We start from the raw sequence: 19,163 nt of genomic DNA, 5'->3' as shown, positions 1-19,163 counted from the left end.
ACGCAACTACACAACCAGCCACCATGGCTGTTGGACTTCCTTGGGAAGTCGGATCTGGCCACAGTGGTCCACGCCCTTGTTACATCCCGAATAGATTACTGCAACGCACTCTACGTGGGGTTGCCTTTGAAGACTGTTCGGAAACTTCAACTAGGCCAACGGGCGGCAGCCAGAGTACTCACTGGAGCGTCATACAGGGAGCATACCACTCCTCTGTTACGTCAGCTCCACTGGCTGCCGATCCAGTTCCGAGCACAATTCAAAGTGCTGGTTTTGACCTACAAAACCCTATACGGCTCCGGCCCAGTGTACTTGTCCGAACGTATCTCCTTCTATGTCCCACCTTGGAGTTTGATTTCTTCTGGGGAGGCCCTGCTCTCGGCCCCACCTTTATCACAAGTGAGGCTGGTGGGGACGAGAGACAGGGCCTTCTCAGTGGTGGCCCCTCACCTGTGGAATTCACTCCCCGGGGAAATTAGGTTGTCAACATCCCTCCTCTCCTTCAGGAGAAAGCTGAAGACATGGATATGGGACCAGGCATTTGGGTAGTCTGGCAGGGTAACAAGGTAATGATGACTAGAGTTGGAAAGGACTATGGCAATGCTAAACGGATTGACGGATTTTAGAACACGATGAACGCAGGCTTTAGAGTGGTTTTAGTTGATACTGTATTGTATTAATTGTCTGTTTTTTGATCTACTGTGTTATTGTTATTGCATTTTATTGTAATTGTGGGCATCAAATTGTGCCGGATGTAAGCCGCCTTGAGTCCTCCCTAGGAGGTGAGAAGGGCGGGGTAGAAATGACCGAAATAAATAAATAAATAAATACTAAGTTGGGAAGGCTATTGTACTTTAAACGTGTCAGAAGTAGCATTTCGATTCATCTTCAGCATGTCTGAAGAATTTGATCATTGCATTTTCGGAAATTAATTGACCTGTTTTATAACCCGGAGACATATGTGCGGAAGGGAAATGGGTTGTGTGTTGCCTTTGCCCGTATATCCAATTATTCCAAGGCAGCTCTCAATTTCACAAAACAAACAGGAGCGCGCATTCCAGATCATACTGAAACACTTAGAAATGGAGACACATGAGAGGAGTTGTGTATTTAGATGTCTATAAGTGTATATAATGAGAAATATAAATTTCAAAATACTTATTTAAGCAGGATTAAGTGTGATGTTTCATCCAGATCTTGTTTTAAATGAGCAAATGGGAGTTGGAAACGGGAGAGAACAGAGTGATGCGTGGGAACTGCAAACAGGACGACTGCCATGGAGAGAGACGGAACGGTTCAGCACTCTATTGGCGAAGGCTTTCATGGCCGGAATCATTGGGTTGTTGTAGGTTTTTTGGGCTGTATGGCCATGTTCCAGAAGCATTCTCTCCTGACATTTTGCCTGCATCTATGGCAGGCATCCTCAGAGGTTATGAAGTCTGTTGGAAACTAGGAAAATTGGGTTTATTATATATCTATGGAACGTCCATGGTGGTGCATCGGGATTGTGGCGCAGCTGGCTGAGTGTCAGCTGCATTAAGATCACTCTGACCGAAAGGTCATGAGTTCGAAGCCAGCCTGGATTGGAGTGGGTTTCCAACCAATTGTGTGTAGCCTGTTGTCGACCTTTGCAACCCGAAAGACAGTTGCATCTGTCAAGTAGGAAAATAAGGTACCACCTTAAAAGTGTGGGGAGGCTAAATTAACTGATTTATGAGGCCATAAAAAAAAGACTCCAGCAAAGCATTCCAGTGGGGAAGCATGCGGGGAATGTGGAAGTACTTCATCAGTGTTGCAGATGGACGAGGAAAGCGACAGCTCCCCTGGCGTCCAGAAAAAGTTAAATAGCCTCTGTCTATGTCTGTATATGTTGTATGTCAAAATTGGCATTGAATGTTTGCCATGTATGTGTACACTGTAATCCGCCCTGAGTCCCCTGCGGGGTGAGCAGAAGGGCGGAATAGAAAAGCTGGAAATAAATAAAATAAATAAGTAGATAAGAAAGAACTCTTGTCTGTTGGACCTAGGTGTGAATGTTTCAATTGCCCCCCTTGATTACCATTTGATAGCCTGACAGTTTTTAGATGTGGCTTGTTACTGCCTGGGGGAATCTTTTGGTGAGAGGTGATTTTTTTTTTGTCGTGTCAGGAATGACTTGAGAAACTGCAAGTCGCTTCTGGTGTGAGAGAACTGGCCATCTGCAAGGACGTTGCCCAGGAGATGCCTGGATGTTTTGATGTGTTACGATCCTTGAGGGTGGCTTCTCTCATGTCCCTGCATGAGGAGCTGGAGCTGACAGAGCAGTGTTGCTCAACCTTCCTAATGCCGCGACCCCTTAAGACAGTTCCTCATGTTGTGTGACCCCCAACCATAACATTATTTTCCTTGCTACTTCATAACTGTAATTTTGCTCCTGTTGTGAATAGTAATGTAAATATCCGATATGCAGGATGTATTTTCATTCACTGGACCAAATTTGGCACAAATACCCAATACGCCCAAATTGGAGTACTGGTGGGGTTGGGGGGGTTGAATTTGTCATTTGGGAGTTGTAGTTGCTGGGATTTATAGTTAACCTTCAATTGAAGAGCATTTGGAATTCCACCAAAGATGGAATTGAACCAAACTTGGCACACAGAACTCCCATTACCAACAGAAAATACTGGAAGGGTTTGGTGGGCATTGGTCTTGAGTTTTAGAGTTGTAGTTTGCCTACACCCAGAGAGCACCCAGAGAGGACTCAACCAATGGTAGATCTGGACAAAACTTGGCACAAATGCTCAATATGCTGAAATGTGAACACTGGTGGAATTTGGAGAAAAGAGGCCTTGGCATTTGGGAGTTGTAGTTGCTGGGATTTATAGTTCACCTACAATCAAAGAGCATTCTGTACCCCACTAACGATACAATTGGGCCAAACTTCCAACACAGAACCCTCATGACCAAAATCAAATACTACGTTTTCTGATGGTCTTTGGTGACCCCTCTGACACCCCCTTGCGAACCCCCCAGGGGTCCCGACCCCCAGGTTGAGAAACATTGTGATAGAGGGATCTCATCCACGCTCTCCCTGGATTTGAACCTGCAACATGTTGGTTTTCAGTCCTGCTGGCACAAGGGTTTAACCCTTTGTGCTACTGGGGGCTCTGGTGGTTAGCTGTCCCTGATTGTTTTTTGTCTGGAGTTCCCCTGTGTTTGAATGTTGTTCTTTACTGTTTGGAACTGTTTTCGCAGTCAGGAGTTTAGGAAAGACTGGGACAGCTGTGCAGCGAGGGTCTATCCACCGATTATGTAATCCATGCCTGACAGTGAGACCCAAAAAGGTGTCATGGTGCGACTTAGAATCATAGAATCATAGAATCATAGAGTTGGAAGAGACCTCATGGGCCATCCAGTCCAACCCCATTCTGCCAAGAAGCAGGAATATTGCATTCAAATCACCCCTGACAAATGGCCATCCAGCCTCTGCTTAAAAGCTTCCAAAGAAGGAGCCTCCCCCACACTCCGGGGAAGAGAGTTCCACTGCTGAACGGCTCTCACAGTCAGGAAGTTCTTCCTAATGTTCAGATGGAATCTCCTCTCTTGTAGTTTGAAGCCATTGTTCCGCGTCCTAGTCTCCAAGGAAGCAGAAAACAAGCTTGCTCCCTCCTCCCTGTGGCTTCCTCTCACATATTTATACATGGCTATCATATCTCCTCTCAGCCTTCTCTTTTTCAGGCTAAACATGCCCAGTTCCCTAAGCCGCTCCTCATAGGGCTTGTTCTCCAGACCCTTGATCATTTTAGTCGCCCTCCTCTGGACACATTCCAGCTTGTCAATATCTCTCTTGAATTGTGGTGCCCAGAATTGGACACAATATTCCAGATGTGGTCTAACCAAAGCAGAATAGAGGGGTAGCATTACTTCCTTAGATCTAGACACTATGCTTCTATTGATGCAGGCCAAAATCCCATTGGCTTTTTTTGCCGCCACATCACATTGTTGGCTCATGTTTAACTTGTTGTCCACGAGGACTCCAAGATCTTTTTCACACGTACTGCTCTCGAGCCAGGCGTCCCCCATTCTGTATCTTTGCATTTCGTTTTTCCTGCCAAAGTGGAGTATCTTGCATTTGTCCCTGTTGAACTTCATTTTGTTAGTTTTGGCCCATCTCTCTAATCTGTCAAGATCGTTTTGAATTCTGCTCCTGTCCTCTGGACTATTGGCTATCCCTCCCAATTTGGTGTCGCCTGCAAACTTGATGATCCTGCCTTCTAGCCCTTCATCTAAGTCATTAATAAAGATGTTGAACAGGACCGGGCCCAGGACGGAGCCCTGCAGCACTCCGCTCGTCACTTCTTTCCAAGATGAAGAGGAAGCATTAGTGAGCACTCTCTGTGTTCGTCCACTTAACCAATTACAGATCCACCTCACCGTAGTTTTGCCTAGCCCACATTGGACTAGTTTCCTTGCCAGAAGGTCATGGGGGACCTTGTCGAAGGCCTTACTGAAATCCAGGTACGCTACATCCACGGCATTCCCCGCATCTACCCAGCTTGTAGCTCTATCGAAGAAAGAGATCAGATGAGTCTGGCATGACTTGTTTTTGATAAATCCATGTTGACTATTAGCGATGACTGCATTTGTTTCTAAGTGTTTGCAGACCACTTCCTTAACAATCTTTTCCAGAATCTTGCCCGGTATCGACGTGAGGCTGACCGGACGGTAGTTGTTTGGGTCGTCCTTGTTTCCCTTCTTGAAGATTGGGACCACATTGGCCCTCCTCCAATCTGCTGGAACTTCTCCCGTTCTCCAAGAACTCTCAAAGATGGTTGCCAATGGTTCCGAAATGACTTCCGCTAGTTCCTTCAGTACTCTTGGGTGTAGTTGATCTGGCCCTGGGGACTTGAACTCATTAAGAGCGGCCAGGTATTCCTGGACGACTTCTTTCCCAATTTGGGGTTGGATGTCCTCCAATCCCTCATCCACTCCATCTTGCTGAGGTTGAAGACTCTCTTTTTGTGAGAAGACCGAGGCAAAGAAGGCATTAAGTAGTTCTGCCTTTTCCCTATCCCCTGTCAGCATTGCCCCATCTTCTCCTCGAAGAGGTCCTATCGCCTCCTTGTTTTTCCTTTTTCTACTGACATAAGAATAGAAGCCCTTTTTATTGTTTTTAATGTCCCTGGCAAGTCTGAGCTCGTTTTTTGCTTTAGCCTTGCGGACCTTTTCCCTACAGGTGTTGGCTATTTGTTTGAATTCTTCTTTGGTGATTTCTCCCTTTTTCCACTTCTTGTGCATGTCTCTTTTGTGTCTTAGCACAGTTAGAAGTTCTTTGGACATCCATTCTGGCTTCTTTGCACTTGTCCTATTTTTTCTCTTTGTTGGCACGGTTTGCAATTGCGCCTTGAGTATTTCACTCTTGAGAAATTCCCATCCATCCGTAGCTCCCTTGTCTTTTAGTATCTGTGTCCACGGAATGCTGCTCAGCGTTTCCTTCATTTTTTGGAAATCAGCTCTCCTAAAGTCCAAAATGCGGGTTTGACTTGTCTTAGTTTCGGCCTTCCTTTGTACCTCAAATTGCAGGAGCACATGGTCACTTGCCCCTAAGGATCCTACCACTTCGACCGCATCGATCAGGTCCTCCGCATTTGTTAGGATGAGATCAAGAGTAGCCAATCCCCTTGTTGCCTCTTCTACCTTCTGGACCATGAAATTGTCTGCAAGGCAAGCGAGGAATTTGTTGGACCTTGTACTCTTGGCCGAGTTTGTTTTCCAGCAAATATCGGGATAGTTGAAATCGCCCATGACTACTACATCTCTTTTCTGTGCCTGTTTGGTCAACTGTTGGCAGAAGACTTCATCAAGATCTTCCTCCTGGCTTGGGGGTCTGTAGTAGACGCCTACAACGACATCTTTTTGAGTCCCAGTTCCCTTGATTCTTATCCAGATGATTTCAAGCTGGTTTCCCAGATTGCTGTCTTGAATTTCTTGTGCAGCATAAGAGTTTTGGACATATAAGGCTACTCCGCCTCCTCTCCCCTTTGTTCGGTTTCTGTGAAAGAGGTTATACCCCTCGATATCTACATTCCAGCGATAGGAGTCATCCCACCAGGTTTCAGTGATGGCTATGATATCATATTTGTGGTGTTGTGCTAGAAGTTGGAGTTCGTCTTGTTTATTTCCCATGCTCTGTGCATTAGTGTAAAGACATGTGAGCCCCTGGGATCTTCCCTTGAGCTGTTTAATTGGTATTATTGTGTTTTTGGTACGTGGTCCTTGTTGTGTTTGTGCAGCCCTCCGTTTAGCCTTCTGGCGATTCCCAGACATTATGGGTAAAGTAGTGTTCGCAAGGCTGTTGTCCCCCTCCCCCGGTGGACCTAGTTTAAAGTGCGTCTAATGAGGTTTGCGAGTCTGTGAGCAAAAAAGTGTTTTCCTACTTGTGTGAGATGCACCCCATCCCTTGCCAGTAGGCCATCCTCCTGGAATAGCAGGCCATGGTCGAGGAAGCCAAAGCGTTGAGGGTGAATCTGTGAGACCGAGCTCCTCCCGCGGCCGCTTCCGAAAAGGGAGAAGCGCACTTCTCTCTCTGTCCTTCCCTGGAGGCCTCTTCTGACTCAAAAATCCCACAAAGCAGCTGCCTGTAGCTTTCCATCTTTCAGAAGCGATCAGGTTGAGCATGAGGAAAGAGTCTCTGAATCAGCGTGGTGCCATCAACTGCTGTTTTTGTGCGTGTGGAAGGAAAGCGATCTCTCATTGAATGTCACACCAAATCATATAATTGTCAGATGGGTTGCCAGCTCTGGATCAGGCCTGTCAGCGCTCATCATTTTCAGAAAAAAGGGATATCTCATTCTCCTTCCATTTTCACTGGCAAACTTTGAAGGGGACTCAGAAGTGCCTGCTCATTCTCTTTGCAAGGAAAGTCTGAATCATACGTGCTATTTTGAGTGGCCGTGTTCAAAACGATACCATAAATAAGGACTGCCTTGCGTGCTAATATATCTTAGTGCAGGGCCATGTCTGCCGAAGTGTTGCTTCCCCTGCGTGACCTCTGTGCTGACAGCCAGTCCAAGGGGCCGTGCTAAGAGAGACCTCTTCTAGATTATTAGGCCTGGGTAACAACGCAAAAATTTGTTTCTAAAATCGATTTGTATTTGGGTTTTTTTTTGTTTCGATATTTAAAATAATTACAAAATTTTCCTTTTAAAAGGTTCGATATTTACGAAATTTCGTAAATGGTAAAAAATTAAGGAATCGATTTCCGAAACAATAACGAATCGATTCGTTAATGGCGGACGTGACCGCGAAATACGCTAAAAAACCTCCAAAACCTTCTGAAGCTTCCCTCTCCCTCTGTTCTTGACTGTTGGTGTGATATTATAATTTTTTTTCACTAATTAAACAAGAAACAACCATAAAACCTGCCCCAGACATGCGGAAATAATAACGAAACGACCTCAGAACAATAACGAAACGAATACAATATCGAAATACGAAGCATTTACAAAACGTGTTTAAAAATTCGTTTTTTTTAATGATTGCTCCAGAATGGTTCGTTATTGTTTTGTAATTGGAAAAATTAACGAATTATTAACGAATTACGAATTAACGAAACGAAACCGCCCAGGCCTATAGATTATATCTTTGGAACATTCTGCAGTCATCACAGTGGAATGTCTATTTTATTTTAGCACATGTTTAGCTTACCAGTAATATTTATCAGTTTATGTGGACAGTTGATTACACTGTTCAATGGAGAAAAAGTTTTGGGCCTGAAAATAGTTGTTCTTTTATGATTTGGGGGTGCTGAAAACGAAAATGACATTTAAAAATGTATATTGGCTCTAGTTTTTATAATACATCACATGATCACGTATGGTTGAAAAAAATGCATGTTGCGACTTACACTATGGAAGATTCTAGAATACTCTAGAAAGTTTGATGACGCAGTATGAGTGCCGTGTGCAAAAGCCAGGAAGCCCTATATAAGGCCAGACTTTTGAACGGTGAGGGTCAGTCAGTTGAAGACGGAGACAGTCTCGTTAAACATCCTTTTACATTGTATTGTCGAAGGCTTTCATGGCTGGAATCACTAGGTTCTTGTGGGTTTTTTCGGGCTATAGAGCCATGTTCTAGAGGCATTCTCTCCTGACATTTCGCCTGCATCTATGGTAAGCATCCTCAGAGGTAGTGAGGTCTGTTGGAATTAGGACAATGGGTTTATATATCTGTGGAATGGCTGGGGTGGGGCAAGGAGCTCTTCCCTGCTGCAGCTAGGTGTGAATGTTTCAGCTGATCACCTTCATTAGCATTTGAAGGCTTGCCTGAGCCTGGGAAAATCTCTAGCTGGGAGGTGTTAATCTGTGCCTGGTTGTTTCCTCTTTGTTGTTTTGCTGTTGTAATTTTAGAGTTTTTTTAATACTGGTAGCCAGATTTTGTTCATTTTCATGGTCTCTTCCTTTCTGTTGAAATTGTCCACATGCTTCTTGTGGATTTCAATGGCTTCTCTGTGTGGCCTGACATGGTGGTTGTTGGTGTGGTCCAGCATTTCTGTGTTCTCAAATAATATGCTGTGTCCAGGCTGGTTCCTCAGGTGCTCTGCTATGGCTGACTTCTCTGGTTGAAGTAGTCTGCAGTGCCTTTCATGTTCCTTGATGCGTGTCTGGGCAATGCTGCTGCGTTTGGTGGTCCCTATGTAGACTTCTTGTCCACAGCTGCATGGGATACAATGGTAGACTCCTGCAGAGGTGAGAGGATCCCTCTTGTCCTTTGCTGAACGGAGCATGGGTTGGATTTTCTTGGTGGGTTTGGAGATTGTTTGTATGTTGTGTTTCCTCATCAGCTTCCCTCTGCGGCCAGTGGTTCCCTTGATGTATGGCAGGAACACTTTTCCTCTGGGTGGGTCTTCATCTTTACTCTTGTGGCTTGTTCTTGGTCTTGCAGCTCTTCTGATGTCTGAGGTGGAGTCTCCCTTGACCTGGAGAGCCCAGTTGGGGTGGTTTTATCCTTTTACATTGTTCTTTTGACGCGTGTAAATAAAGCCCTATGGAAAAAAGAGATCAAGGCCAATGGACTCCGTCAATGCTGCTGGAGCATTGCAAGAGGGAATCCTTTCCTTGAATACGAAAGAAAAGTCAAGAGAAGCAAACAGGATAGAAACTAAAGTCACGATTAAAGCGACATTGAAGCTTTCAGACTTTTCAACTGCATTAGGCCAACTCATAGAGTTTCTTGCTGCACAAACATAAACAATAGACTAATTAAATAAATATTTCTCATGTATAAACTATTGGCAATATAATTTCACTAAAATTTAGTAAATATTCACGGTTTATATACATGCAGTAAGGTTAGGCGCATTATCATAATGTTAACGAATTACCTATTGTGGAGAAAATTGAAATAGCTGTTGCATAAAAACCAGAGGCAATTAACACATTTAATTATTATATTTGAATTCAGCATGTTAAATTTATTCAGAAATGGCACATTTCGTTTCTGTAACTGAGAAAAACTGAAAATTTGTAGAACAGTGTAATTTATCAGGAACACCATGGCTTGGAGGCTACTTCTGGGACGGCTCTCCGGGATGGGTCTCGGGGGCACGGTTCTGTCGTGGCTCCAGTCCTTCCTGGAGGGTCGTTCCCAGATGGTGAAGCTGGGAGATGCCTGCTTGGACCCCTGGCCCTTGACCTGTGGGGTCCCACAAGGTTCCATTCCATCTCCCATGCTTTTTAACATCTATATGAAACCGCTGGGAGAGGTCATCCAGAGTTTTGGAGTTGGGTGCCACCTCTACGCAGATGACACACAACTCTACCACTCATTTCCACCTAACTCCAAGGAAGCCCCTCGAGTGCTGGACGAGTGCCTGGCCGCTGTGGCTGTCTGGATGAGAAGGAACAAGCTGAAGATCAATCCCGACAAGACAGAGGCCCTCCTGGTCGACCGTAAACCAGATCGGGGTATAGGGTGGCAACCTGTGATGGACGCTCTCCCTGACAACACAGGTCCGCAGTTTCGGTGTCCTCTTGGATTCATCGCTCACACTTGAGGCTCAGGCGTCGGCGGTGGCCAGGAGGGTCTTTGCACAATTAAGACTCATGTGCCAACTGCGACCGTACCTTGTGAAGGCGGATCTGGCTGGGGTGGTCCATGCCTTAGTCACCTCTAGATTGGACTACTGTAATGCACTTTACGTGGGGCTGCCCTTGAAAACAGCCCAGAAATTCCAACTGGTCCAGTGGGCGGCAGCCAGGTTGTTAACTGATGCTCCTTACAGGTAGCGGTCAGCCCTCCTGTTTAAGGAGCTCCACTGGCTGCTGTTCATTTTCCGGTCCCAATTCAAGGTGCAGGTGCTTACCTACAAAGCCCTAAACAGTTTGGGGGCCTGCCTACCTGTGTGACCGCATCTCTGTGTACGAAGCCACACGATCTCTTGAATCATCTGGAGAGGCCCTCCTCACGATCCCACCTGCGTTGCAAGCGTGATTGGTGGGGATGAGGGACCGGGTCTTCTCGGTGGTGGCCCCTCGAAACTGGAATTCATTCCCCAAGGACATCAGGCATGCCCCAGTGTTGGCAGTCTTTAGAAGGAGCTTGAAAACGTGGCTGTTCCAGTGTGCCTTCCCAGAATAAGGAAACTCCAAGCAATACGACCCAAATGCACTTTACGAGAGATCCAGAATTGTCTGCACGCCCCACCTATCTCTAAATTATCTATCCTATTTCACCTGATCATGCCCAGCACTTTTAAAGATTTTAAGTATTACATTTGACCCTGCCACAGGTTTTAATGCTCCGTGGTATTATTGTTAATATTTTTTGCTTTGTTTATGAGTTTTTAAAAATTGTGTTGTTGTTGTTGTGTTTTACTGATGTATTTGGGCTCGGCCTCTTGTAAGCCACACCGAGTCCTTCAGGAGATGGTAGCGGGGTATAAATAAAGGTTTATTATTATTATTATTATTATTATTATTATTATTATTATTACTCTGCAGCAGTCTCTTAGCTTCTTTTGTTCTCTTTCTGATCTCCATCCTGCCGATCAGCTGTCCAATCAAAACATATGCTTCGCTTACACCACAACAGATATCTCAGATATGGAATCTGTGGCTGCCTCACATCCCCATTGCATGAGCCAGACCATCTACTTGGGAGTTATTAGCAATCATATTTGTTCATGTATCAGTGTTTCGTCTCTTTTGGGAAATGGAAATCTCCATAACCTTTTGGAAAATGGATATTCGTAACCATTTGGGAAAACCAGGAATCGTTTGGAAAGGCATAATAAATAATAATAAAACTTGATTTGTACCCCGCTGCCATCTCGCCAAGGGACTCGGTGCGGCTTACATGAGGCCGAGCCCAACAACACATAAGCAAAAAAAACAACAACAGTAACACAAAACAATAAAATGAAACTCATAAACAAACAAAAAACAAGCAGTAAACATTAACAATAGTACGACCTTGTTAGAGATCATAGCCTGTTGTAAAGTAGGATCTTCCTGAGAAGAATTAAAATCTCGCTTGAGACAACCGTTCCTTTAGTGGTAAATACTAGGCTTGTTTGATCAATCAATAAAGAAAGAGTTCAAAACTCCTTTCAGATGTCGGGGGCACCGGTGGTTCGATTCTAAAGTCAATTCCGATTTTCACAGAAAAAAATGTTCAAAACATTTGGAAACTTCCGAGACTTCCGAATCCTTCCTTAATGGGTTGAAAGTGATATTTCCTGTTTCATTGAGTGGTCTTTACTTTGAAAGTAATTGTTTTACTCCAAAAGCGGGGGGGGGGGGGGAGCACAGGGAGGAAATTCATCCACTCTGGTTTAAAATGGCTTCTCTGGCTTGAGACAGAAGTGGAGGGGGAGAGGGTAGAGGGAAGGGAGGAAATTCATCCACTCTGGTTTAAATGGCTTCGCAGACTTGAGACCAAAGTGGGGGGAGAGGAAAGGGAGGAAATTCATCCACTTTGGTTTAAAATGGCTTCTCTGGCTTGAGCTGAGGTAGGGACCAGAAGTGGGGGAAAGCTGAATCATTTTCGAATCACTTACTGCTTTGTAACAGAAATGGCGGAAAAAGCTTCAGAAAGGAAAAGGGACTTCCGGTTTCCTTAAAAACTTCGAAATTGCTTCAAAAAGCATTTTTTTTCCAAATTTATACCAAATTACGAAGATTCCGACTGAACCTAACCATGCCTAGTAAATACCCAGTAGTACTCATACAAGGCAATTAGATTTCTCAGCTGTTAGACTGATGTACCTAGATATCTCTTTGAACTGTTAGGGACAAAGATAGGCAAATGCACACACACACACACATATTGTGTGTTTGTGTGTGTGTGTGTGAATACATAGGTAAAGGTAGTCCCCTGGCATTAAGTCCAGTCATGTCTGACTCTGGGGTGTGGTGCTCATCTCCATTTCTAAGCCGAAGAGCCGGCGTTGTCCGTAGACACCTCCAAGGTCATGTGGCCAGCATGACTGCATGGAGCGCCGTTACCTTCCCGCCGGAGCGGTACCTATTGATCTACTCACATTTGCATGTTTTCGAACTGCTAGGTTGGCAGAAGCTAGGGCTGACAGCGGAAGCTCACGCCGCTCCCCGGAATCGAACCTGCGACCTTTCGATCAACAAGCTCACAGACAGACAGACAGACAGCAGAGTTTCAGGAGTGTTATTTCCATTGCCCCAAAACACCTACTCTCCTTTAAAACATCTTGGTTTAAATCATGCTCTCGAAAGAGCAAAAATAAAGTAGTCTTTGTTAAAATAACACAGTTGTTTTACTCACAGACTTCATGTATTCAGCATACAGGTACATTGCATATCAATCCAGTTACAGATAGGATTTGAAGTAGTTTCTCTGTGTAGATAACACAGGGCATCATTCTTACAATCAGCAGTCCAAAGTCTAAAGCATCTCTCTGGCCTGAGAGTCTGATAGAAGCCCTTCCGCACAGCCATATAACCCAGAATATCGAAGCAGAAAATCCCGCAATATCTGCTTTGAACTGAGTTATCTGAGTCCACACTGCCATATATTCCAGTTCAAAGCAGAAAATGTGGGAAGGGGCCAGAGTCTCTAAAGCGTTCCCATTCTACATACTTCTAAAAGCATGCTGTTTTTACTACTTTCTAAACGCATACTGTTCCTACTGTTTCTAAAAAAAAATGGAGTCTGAGCTGAATAGTCTCAGATCCGGTCACGTGGTCTGCAGCCCCTCCCACAACATAGAGTTAAGGAAAACTGCATACCAATACACAAATATACAATACGGTAAGCAATCTGAATTATTTACCAACAAAGTACTAGGGGAGGCTTGAAGAAAGTTACTATTTCCAACCATTGTGCCTGGAACTAATCTACCTCTTTGTTTTCAGTTACACAAACACACATTCTGATACACATAGCTTTCTGAATTTTAGCTTATGCTTTACATAGTATAGTCTATATCTATACTTTCCACTCGTTGTGTATATTTCCAGGCCTCTGTTGGGGTTCAGCCTGAGTTTGAACTTGAACCTGATTCTCTGTTTGTTCCTCCTGATGCTAATGAAGGTATATTTACTGATGCAAGTGGAAATGTACCTCTTGATGCCAATGCTCCTGAAATTAGTGAGGAAGAAACTGCTGTAGGTTTGGAAAATGCCAATGTTCCTGAAATTAGTGAGGAAGAATCTGCTGTAGGTTTGGAAAATGCCAATGTTCCTGAAATTAGTGAGGAAGGAACTTCTGTAGATTTGGAAAATGAAAGTACCAGTGTTCCTGAGAATGTTTCAGAGGGAGACCTTGACCTTTCCCTCCCTTCTGCACCTGTTAACTGTAATGACAACAGAAGGGGCCAAATTTGGGAAGACAGAAGTAAATCACTCAGTTTGCGTCGATCCTCCCGAATTCAAGAATTAAAAACATTGGCTTCAAAACAGAAGGGCGGTTCACGGAACCCATTCTTGAGTTTTAATTGCAATACGCCGGGCTGACTGTCTCAGTTCAGGCATCGTTTCAGAATTGATGAAGACCTTGGCAGTTCTCCCGGTTCCCTGGCCATAGTTTGGGAAGATTTCTAGGATATCAAGTACGGTTAGTGGATTGCTAACAGGTTCCAGTATTTCCCAGTGAGGCTTTTGGTTTTGCTTTGTCCATTTAAATTCATGTTTGCTGATTTTGCTGTGGCTTTTGACTTGCATTTTTCCTTTATTTTGTAACCATTTTTCTTCAATAAAAAAGGATTGTTTTTCACAGCCAAGTGTGGTGGATAGTCATCTTAGGGCCTCGTTCCCTGCTCTGGATTGCAACAGCCTCAGGCAAATCCGATGGGTCTGTAACAAGCCATCTCCAGTTTTTAGTCCTGTGTAAGAAGCAGAGTAGACCCCACTCCCTCCTTGTCCTTCCTGATGGAGGATAGATGCCTCGTCAACGACAGACAAGAACAACCATTGTCAGAGAGAACAAGGAAAATAGCCAGGAATGTGAGGCAAAGCTAAAGTGTATCGAAAGACCTTGATGATCTGGTGACATCCACCTGTACCAGGTATCAAAACAGGGATCACGACAAGCACTTGAGAGGCTTTGTTATGTCTGGCAGTGTTATGAGTCTAACAGCTCTGAGTGTCCAGCTGTTAGTCATACGTTGACAACAGAAAAAATGATGCCAGTGGTAGTAGGGAAAACCTACTGTAAACTCAGTAGCATTTTGGAAGGAGTAGCCTGTTTGAAACAAGCTGGGGGAAGAAGCTCTGGGAGGAAGAAGAACAGGAGTAAATATCTAAACACGTTGTCTCTCTTGTTAGGTGAACGTCCTTATGTGATGCTCGTGGCACGGGTTCACCCCGGCGAGAGCAATGCCAGTTGGGTAATGAAGGGGACCCTGGAGTTTCTCCTCAGTCGAGATCCCACGGCAGACCTGCTGAGGCACTGCTTCATCTTCAAGATCATCCCCATGCTGAACCCGGATGGAGTCGTCAACGGCAAGTGAGTTATGTGGGCATTTCACAGGTGACGGAAGGGATTTAAGAAAGCTGGATTTAATAATAATAATAATAATAATAATAATAATAATAATAATGTTCTGTTGCACGCTGGGCCTGTAAAGAATTTCCTTTAGAAAGGACATGCAACCTTTGCCCAGCGGGAAGCCGGGGGCCCAAGGAGAAGCTCTTAGGAATTTTCCACCACAGTCTTTAGATGGCTTGTGAAATATAACAAAGTCCTTTATTAATGAACAATCAAACAGAAACTTCTCTTGTCTTCAGAAAGTTAAGCAAATGATTCCAGGCTTTTATGCAACTGGTGGCTTCCTAATCACGTCCACAAGGGACAGGCAACTGTCTTCAATAACGTCTTCTTTACTTTAAAGGAAAGTCCCCTTTTTAACTTCTCCCAGGCTGACTGTAATCTAACCCTTACTGATGTGGGCTCCGCTACCGGGTCGAACTGTGCCTCGAAACACTGAGTGGACCTACCAGTAAAGGCTTAGATGTTCTCCAGCTGGAGTTCTTTGGTCTTTAGGGCTGTTTCCCTGGAAATCTTTGGAGACTCTTAAGACTGTTCTCCCCCGGAAGGTCTTAAGGGTTGAAGCTTTTGTACAGGGGAAGCTTGCACACATCCTGTACATTAGCTTTCCTTGCTGAGACTAACTAAAAAATGGCTCCCTTTTCTTCCCAATTGCCCTGAGCAAGGGATGGAACCAAAACTTAACGATGATGGACAGGTGACTTGCCCTATGACTGCAACCGAAGGAAGCCACCTATCTGCAGAACCCTGAAACTTAGGACTGCAAACAAACATTTAATACAAAGCAAATAAAGTTGGAGCTCCTGGTACAGCCGTACCAGAACAAATAATAAACCTTTATTTATACCCCGCTGCCATCTCCCGAAGGACTTGGTGCGGCTTACAAGAGGCTGAGCCCAAACACATCAGTAAAAACAGCAACAAAAGTAATACAGACAGTAAATAAACTCATAAACAAAGCAATAAACAGTAACAATAACACCACGATGCATTAAAAACCTATGGCAGGGCCAAATGTAATAATTATTATTTTTAAAATGCTGGGCATGACCAGGTGACATCTAACTAGGATAGGCATTTGGAGAGAGATGGAGCGAGCAGACAATCCTAGATCATTAGTAAAGTGCGATTAGGGACATGTTGCTTGGGTTTCCTTATTCTGGGAAGGCACACCGGAACAACCACCTTTTCAGGCTCCTCTTAAAGACTGCCAGAGTTGGGCCATGCCTAATGTCTTTGGGGAGCGCGTTTAAGAAAGCTTAAGCGGCTGAGAGGGAAAAGGAAAGGGTCTGAGGCTGTTAGGAATTGTGGGAGTTGAAGTCCAAAACACCTGGAGGGAGAGCCCAAGTTTGCCCATGCCTGAGCTAGAATGTTTGCAAAGTGCAACGGGTTGCGTGGAAGGGGAAAAACCCATTAGGTAGCAATTTCCAACGCAGCCCAAGAGAATCTTCCTTCCAAATCAGGACAGTTGCGAGTACGCACTGTTATGTAAGTCATAACAGGATCAAGTACGTGTGTGTGTTAAAGAATATTTATATTATTATTTATTTAGAGCTTTTAAATCCCGTTCTTCTCTACCCCGTGGAGGGACTCAAAATGGCTAACAGCAAAAATTTCTATACTAAACCATAAATAACATTTTAAGCAACATACATAAAACTATTGGTTAAAATACATATAAGTTAAAATACATATAAAACAATTTGCCAAGTTAAGACATCGTCCAACTCAGTCTGCATATTGTGGTTGGATAACTTTTCATTTTTACCAGTCTCAGCCACCACTCTGCACATCCCATAATTCATGGTCCACCTCCCCCAAAGCACACCAGGACGTAAAATGGGTCATGAGGGTTATGTGTACCAAATTTGGTCCAGGTCCTTTAGCCGTGCATGTCACAGTGGTCTGTGAAAGTGGCAGCCAATCAGAAAGCTTCCTGAAGGTCAGGAGGGAGGGGGCAGACCTGACTTCATTTGGGAGAGAGTTCCATAGCCTTATGGAGAACCTTATACTGTTGATTATTATGTGCAGCTGCTAATGTAGGTCAGCTAGTAAGTTTGGACCACACTCGGTGGGGTTTAACTGTATGGATTTTAGAGTACAGTTCGGCTTTTGCTCTGAGGAGCCTTGGCTCAGGCATTTGGCTCAACCATTTGTACTACTCTCTCATTTGGAGGAAGCTGAAGAAGCCTTACTCCGTATTGCTTACAAGGACTATGGAAGTTTGTTGCACTGTTTATTTTGTTTGCAACACTGCAAGTTTATGATTCCCCCCCCCCCCCCGTTCCTTTTCCTCTTGCCTGTGTGCAATGTTATTGTGTCTTCTGCATTGGACCTGACTGAATCCTGCTTGAGCACAACACGTACAATGAAATCTCCACTTGTAAATGTTTTTTCTTCCATCCATTTGGTTCGGTGGTTATTTCAAGAACATGTTTCTTGGGCCTTATCCAGTTCTACCAGAACATTGGATGCCCTGTCCCTGTGCATCTCCACTTTGGGAGAGCTGGTGAGCCAGAGAGGGATGCTTGCCATGAAATCTGGATTAGGGAATGTCTCCCTTGAGAACAAAGCTTCTTTCCTTCAGTTGGACAGAACTAATTAAGAAATAGATTGCCACAAAGCAGACATTGCTCACAAATTAATCCATCCATCTTGCCTCATTGACGGAACAAATAGCAAAAAATTAGGATGAGCTGAACGTACTTCTGAACTTTTCAAAAAATGCTACTGCTGGTGATGAACTTCCTAGGTTCTTATATCTGGGGTTGGACCACTTCTGATCAAAAGGTATAAGGCAAAATGCAAGATTAGAAATACCTGAAGAGCTATAAGCAAGGTGTGTGGGGACTGGGGGTTATTATTTTAGTTTCCAGGCAGAGAACCACTGGGATGTTTCTACCAAGCCTGCTTCCCTTTGTAGAGCCCCGATCTAAAATCAAAGTGTTGTGTTTTATATGTCTCCTTTTATTCTGTTGACCTGAAGTCCAACGTTGCTATATACTTTGACATATTCATACAACTGAACACAAACCAGTGGTATACTTCTATCCCAGCGTTTCTTAACCTGGGGGTTGGGACTCCCGGGGGGGGGGGGGTCATGAGGGAGTGTCAGATGCAGGCATGTAGCCGGGGGGGGGGGGGGGGGTCGGGGGGGCTTCAGCCCCCCTCGAAATTCTCAGGGTGGTTCGCAAAAAGGCCTTCCTGGTGCATTACTTAAACTGTTATGTTTATTCATATCATGATCTGATCACCATACTCAATATATCCCATATGCATGGAGGGGGTATTGGGGTAACAATACAAAGGGTTTGCTAGGCTAGACCCTCTTTCACTCAGACTCAGCGCCCCCCCCCCCGAAACTCAGCCCCCCCCCCCGAAACCTCCCCTGAAAAAACTTCAGCACCCCCCCCCCCCCCCCGAAACGAAATCCTGGCTACGGGCCTGGTCAGAGGGGTTGCCAAAGACCATCAGAAAACACAGTATTTTCTGTTGGTCATGGGGATTCTATGTGGGAAGTTTGGTCCAATTATTTCATTGATGGGGTTATGTGAACTATAAATCCCAGCAACTACAACTCCCAAATGTCAAGATCTATTTCCCCCAAACTCCACCAGTGTTCACATTTAGGCATATTGAGTATTCGTGCCAAGTTGGGTCCAGATCCATAATTTTTTGAGTCTACAGTGCTCTCTGGATGTAGGTGAACTACAATTCCCAAACTCAAGGTCAATGTCCATCAAACCTTTCCAGTATTTTCTGTTGGTCCAGGGAGTTCTGTGTGCCATTCCATTGTTGGTGGGCTTCAGGACACCCTTTGATTATAGGTTAGCTATAAATCCCAGCAACTACAACTCCCAAATGACAAAATCAGTCGTGCTGTCCCCCCCAAACCCCAATGATAGGAGGCTCATGCCAACAGGTCCTTTCAAACCATGGGGGTTCTGTGTGGGAATTCTATCGTTGGTGGAGTTCAGAATGCTCTTTGATTGCAAGTAAACTATAAATCCCAGCAGCTATAACTCCCAAATGTCAAGCTCTATTTTCTCCAAATTCCACCAGTGTTCACATTTGGGCATATTGAGTATTTGTGTCAAGTTTGGTCCAGATCTGTCATTTTTTGAGTCCACAGTGCTCTCTGGAGGTAGGTGAACTACAACTCC

General features: G+C 44.5%; 1 protein-coding gene across 1 annotated transcript in view; it reads left to right on the top strand.

Annotated features, from left to right (window-relative positions):
* AGBL1 (AGBL carboxypeptidase 1) overlaps nucleotides 1–19,163 on the top strand; it is a 728,548-nt gene that overhangs the window by 253,400 nt on the left and 455,985 nt on the right. Inside the window, exon 18 of the mRNA XM_067471459.1 lies at nucleotides 14,778–14,958. Coding sequence (XP_067327560.1) covers nucleotides 14,778–14,958 — 181 coding nt within the window. The remainder of the gene's footprint in view (nucleotides 1–14,777; nucleotides 14,959–19,163) is intronic.

This window comes from Anolis sagrei, chromosome 9 (genome assembly GCF_037176765.1).
Source record: "Anolis sagrei isolate rAnoSag1 chromosome 9, rAnoSag1.mat, whole genome shotgun sequence".
NCBI classification, from domain to species: Eukaryota; Metazoa; Chordata; class Lepidosauria; order Squamata; family Dactyloidae; genus Anolis; species Anolis sagrei.
The sequence above is the reverse complement of the archived record's forward strand: the minus strand, read 5'-3'. Positions and strand labels throughout refer to the sequence as shown.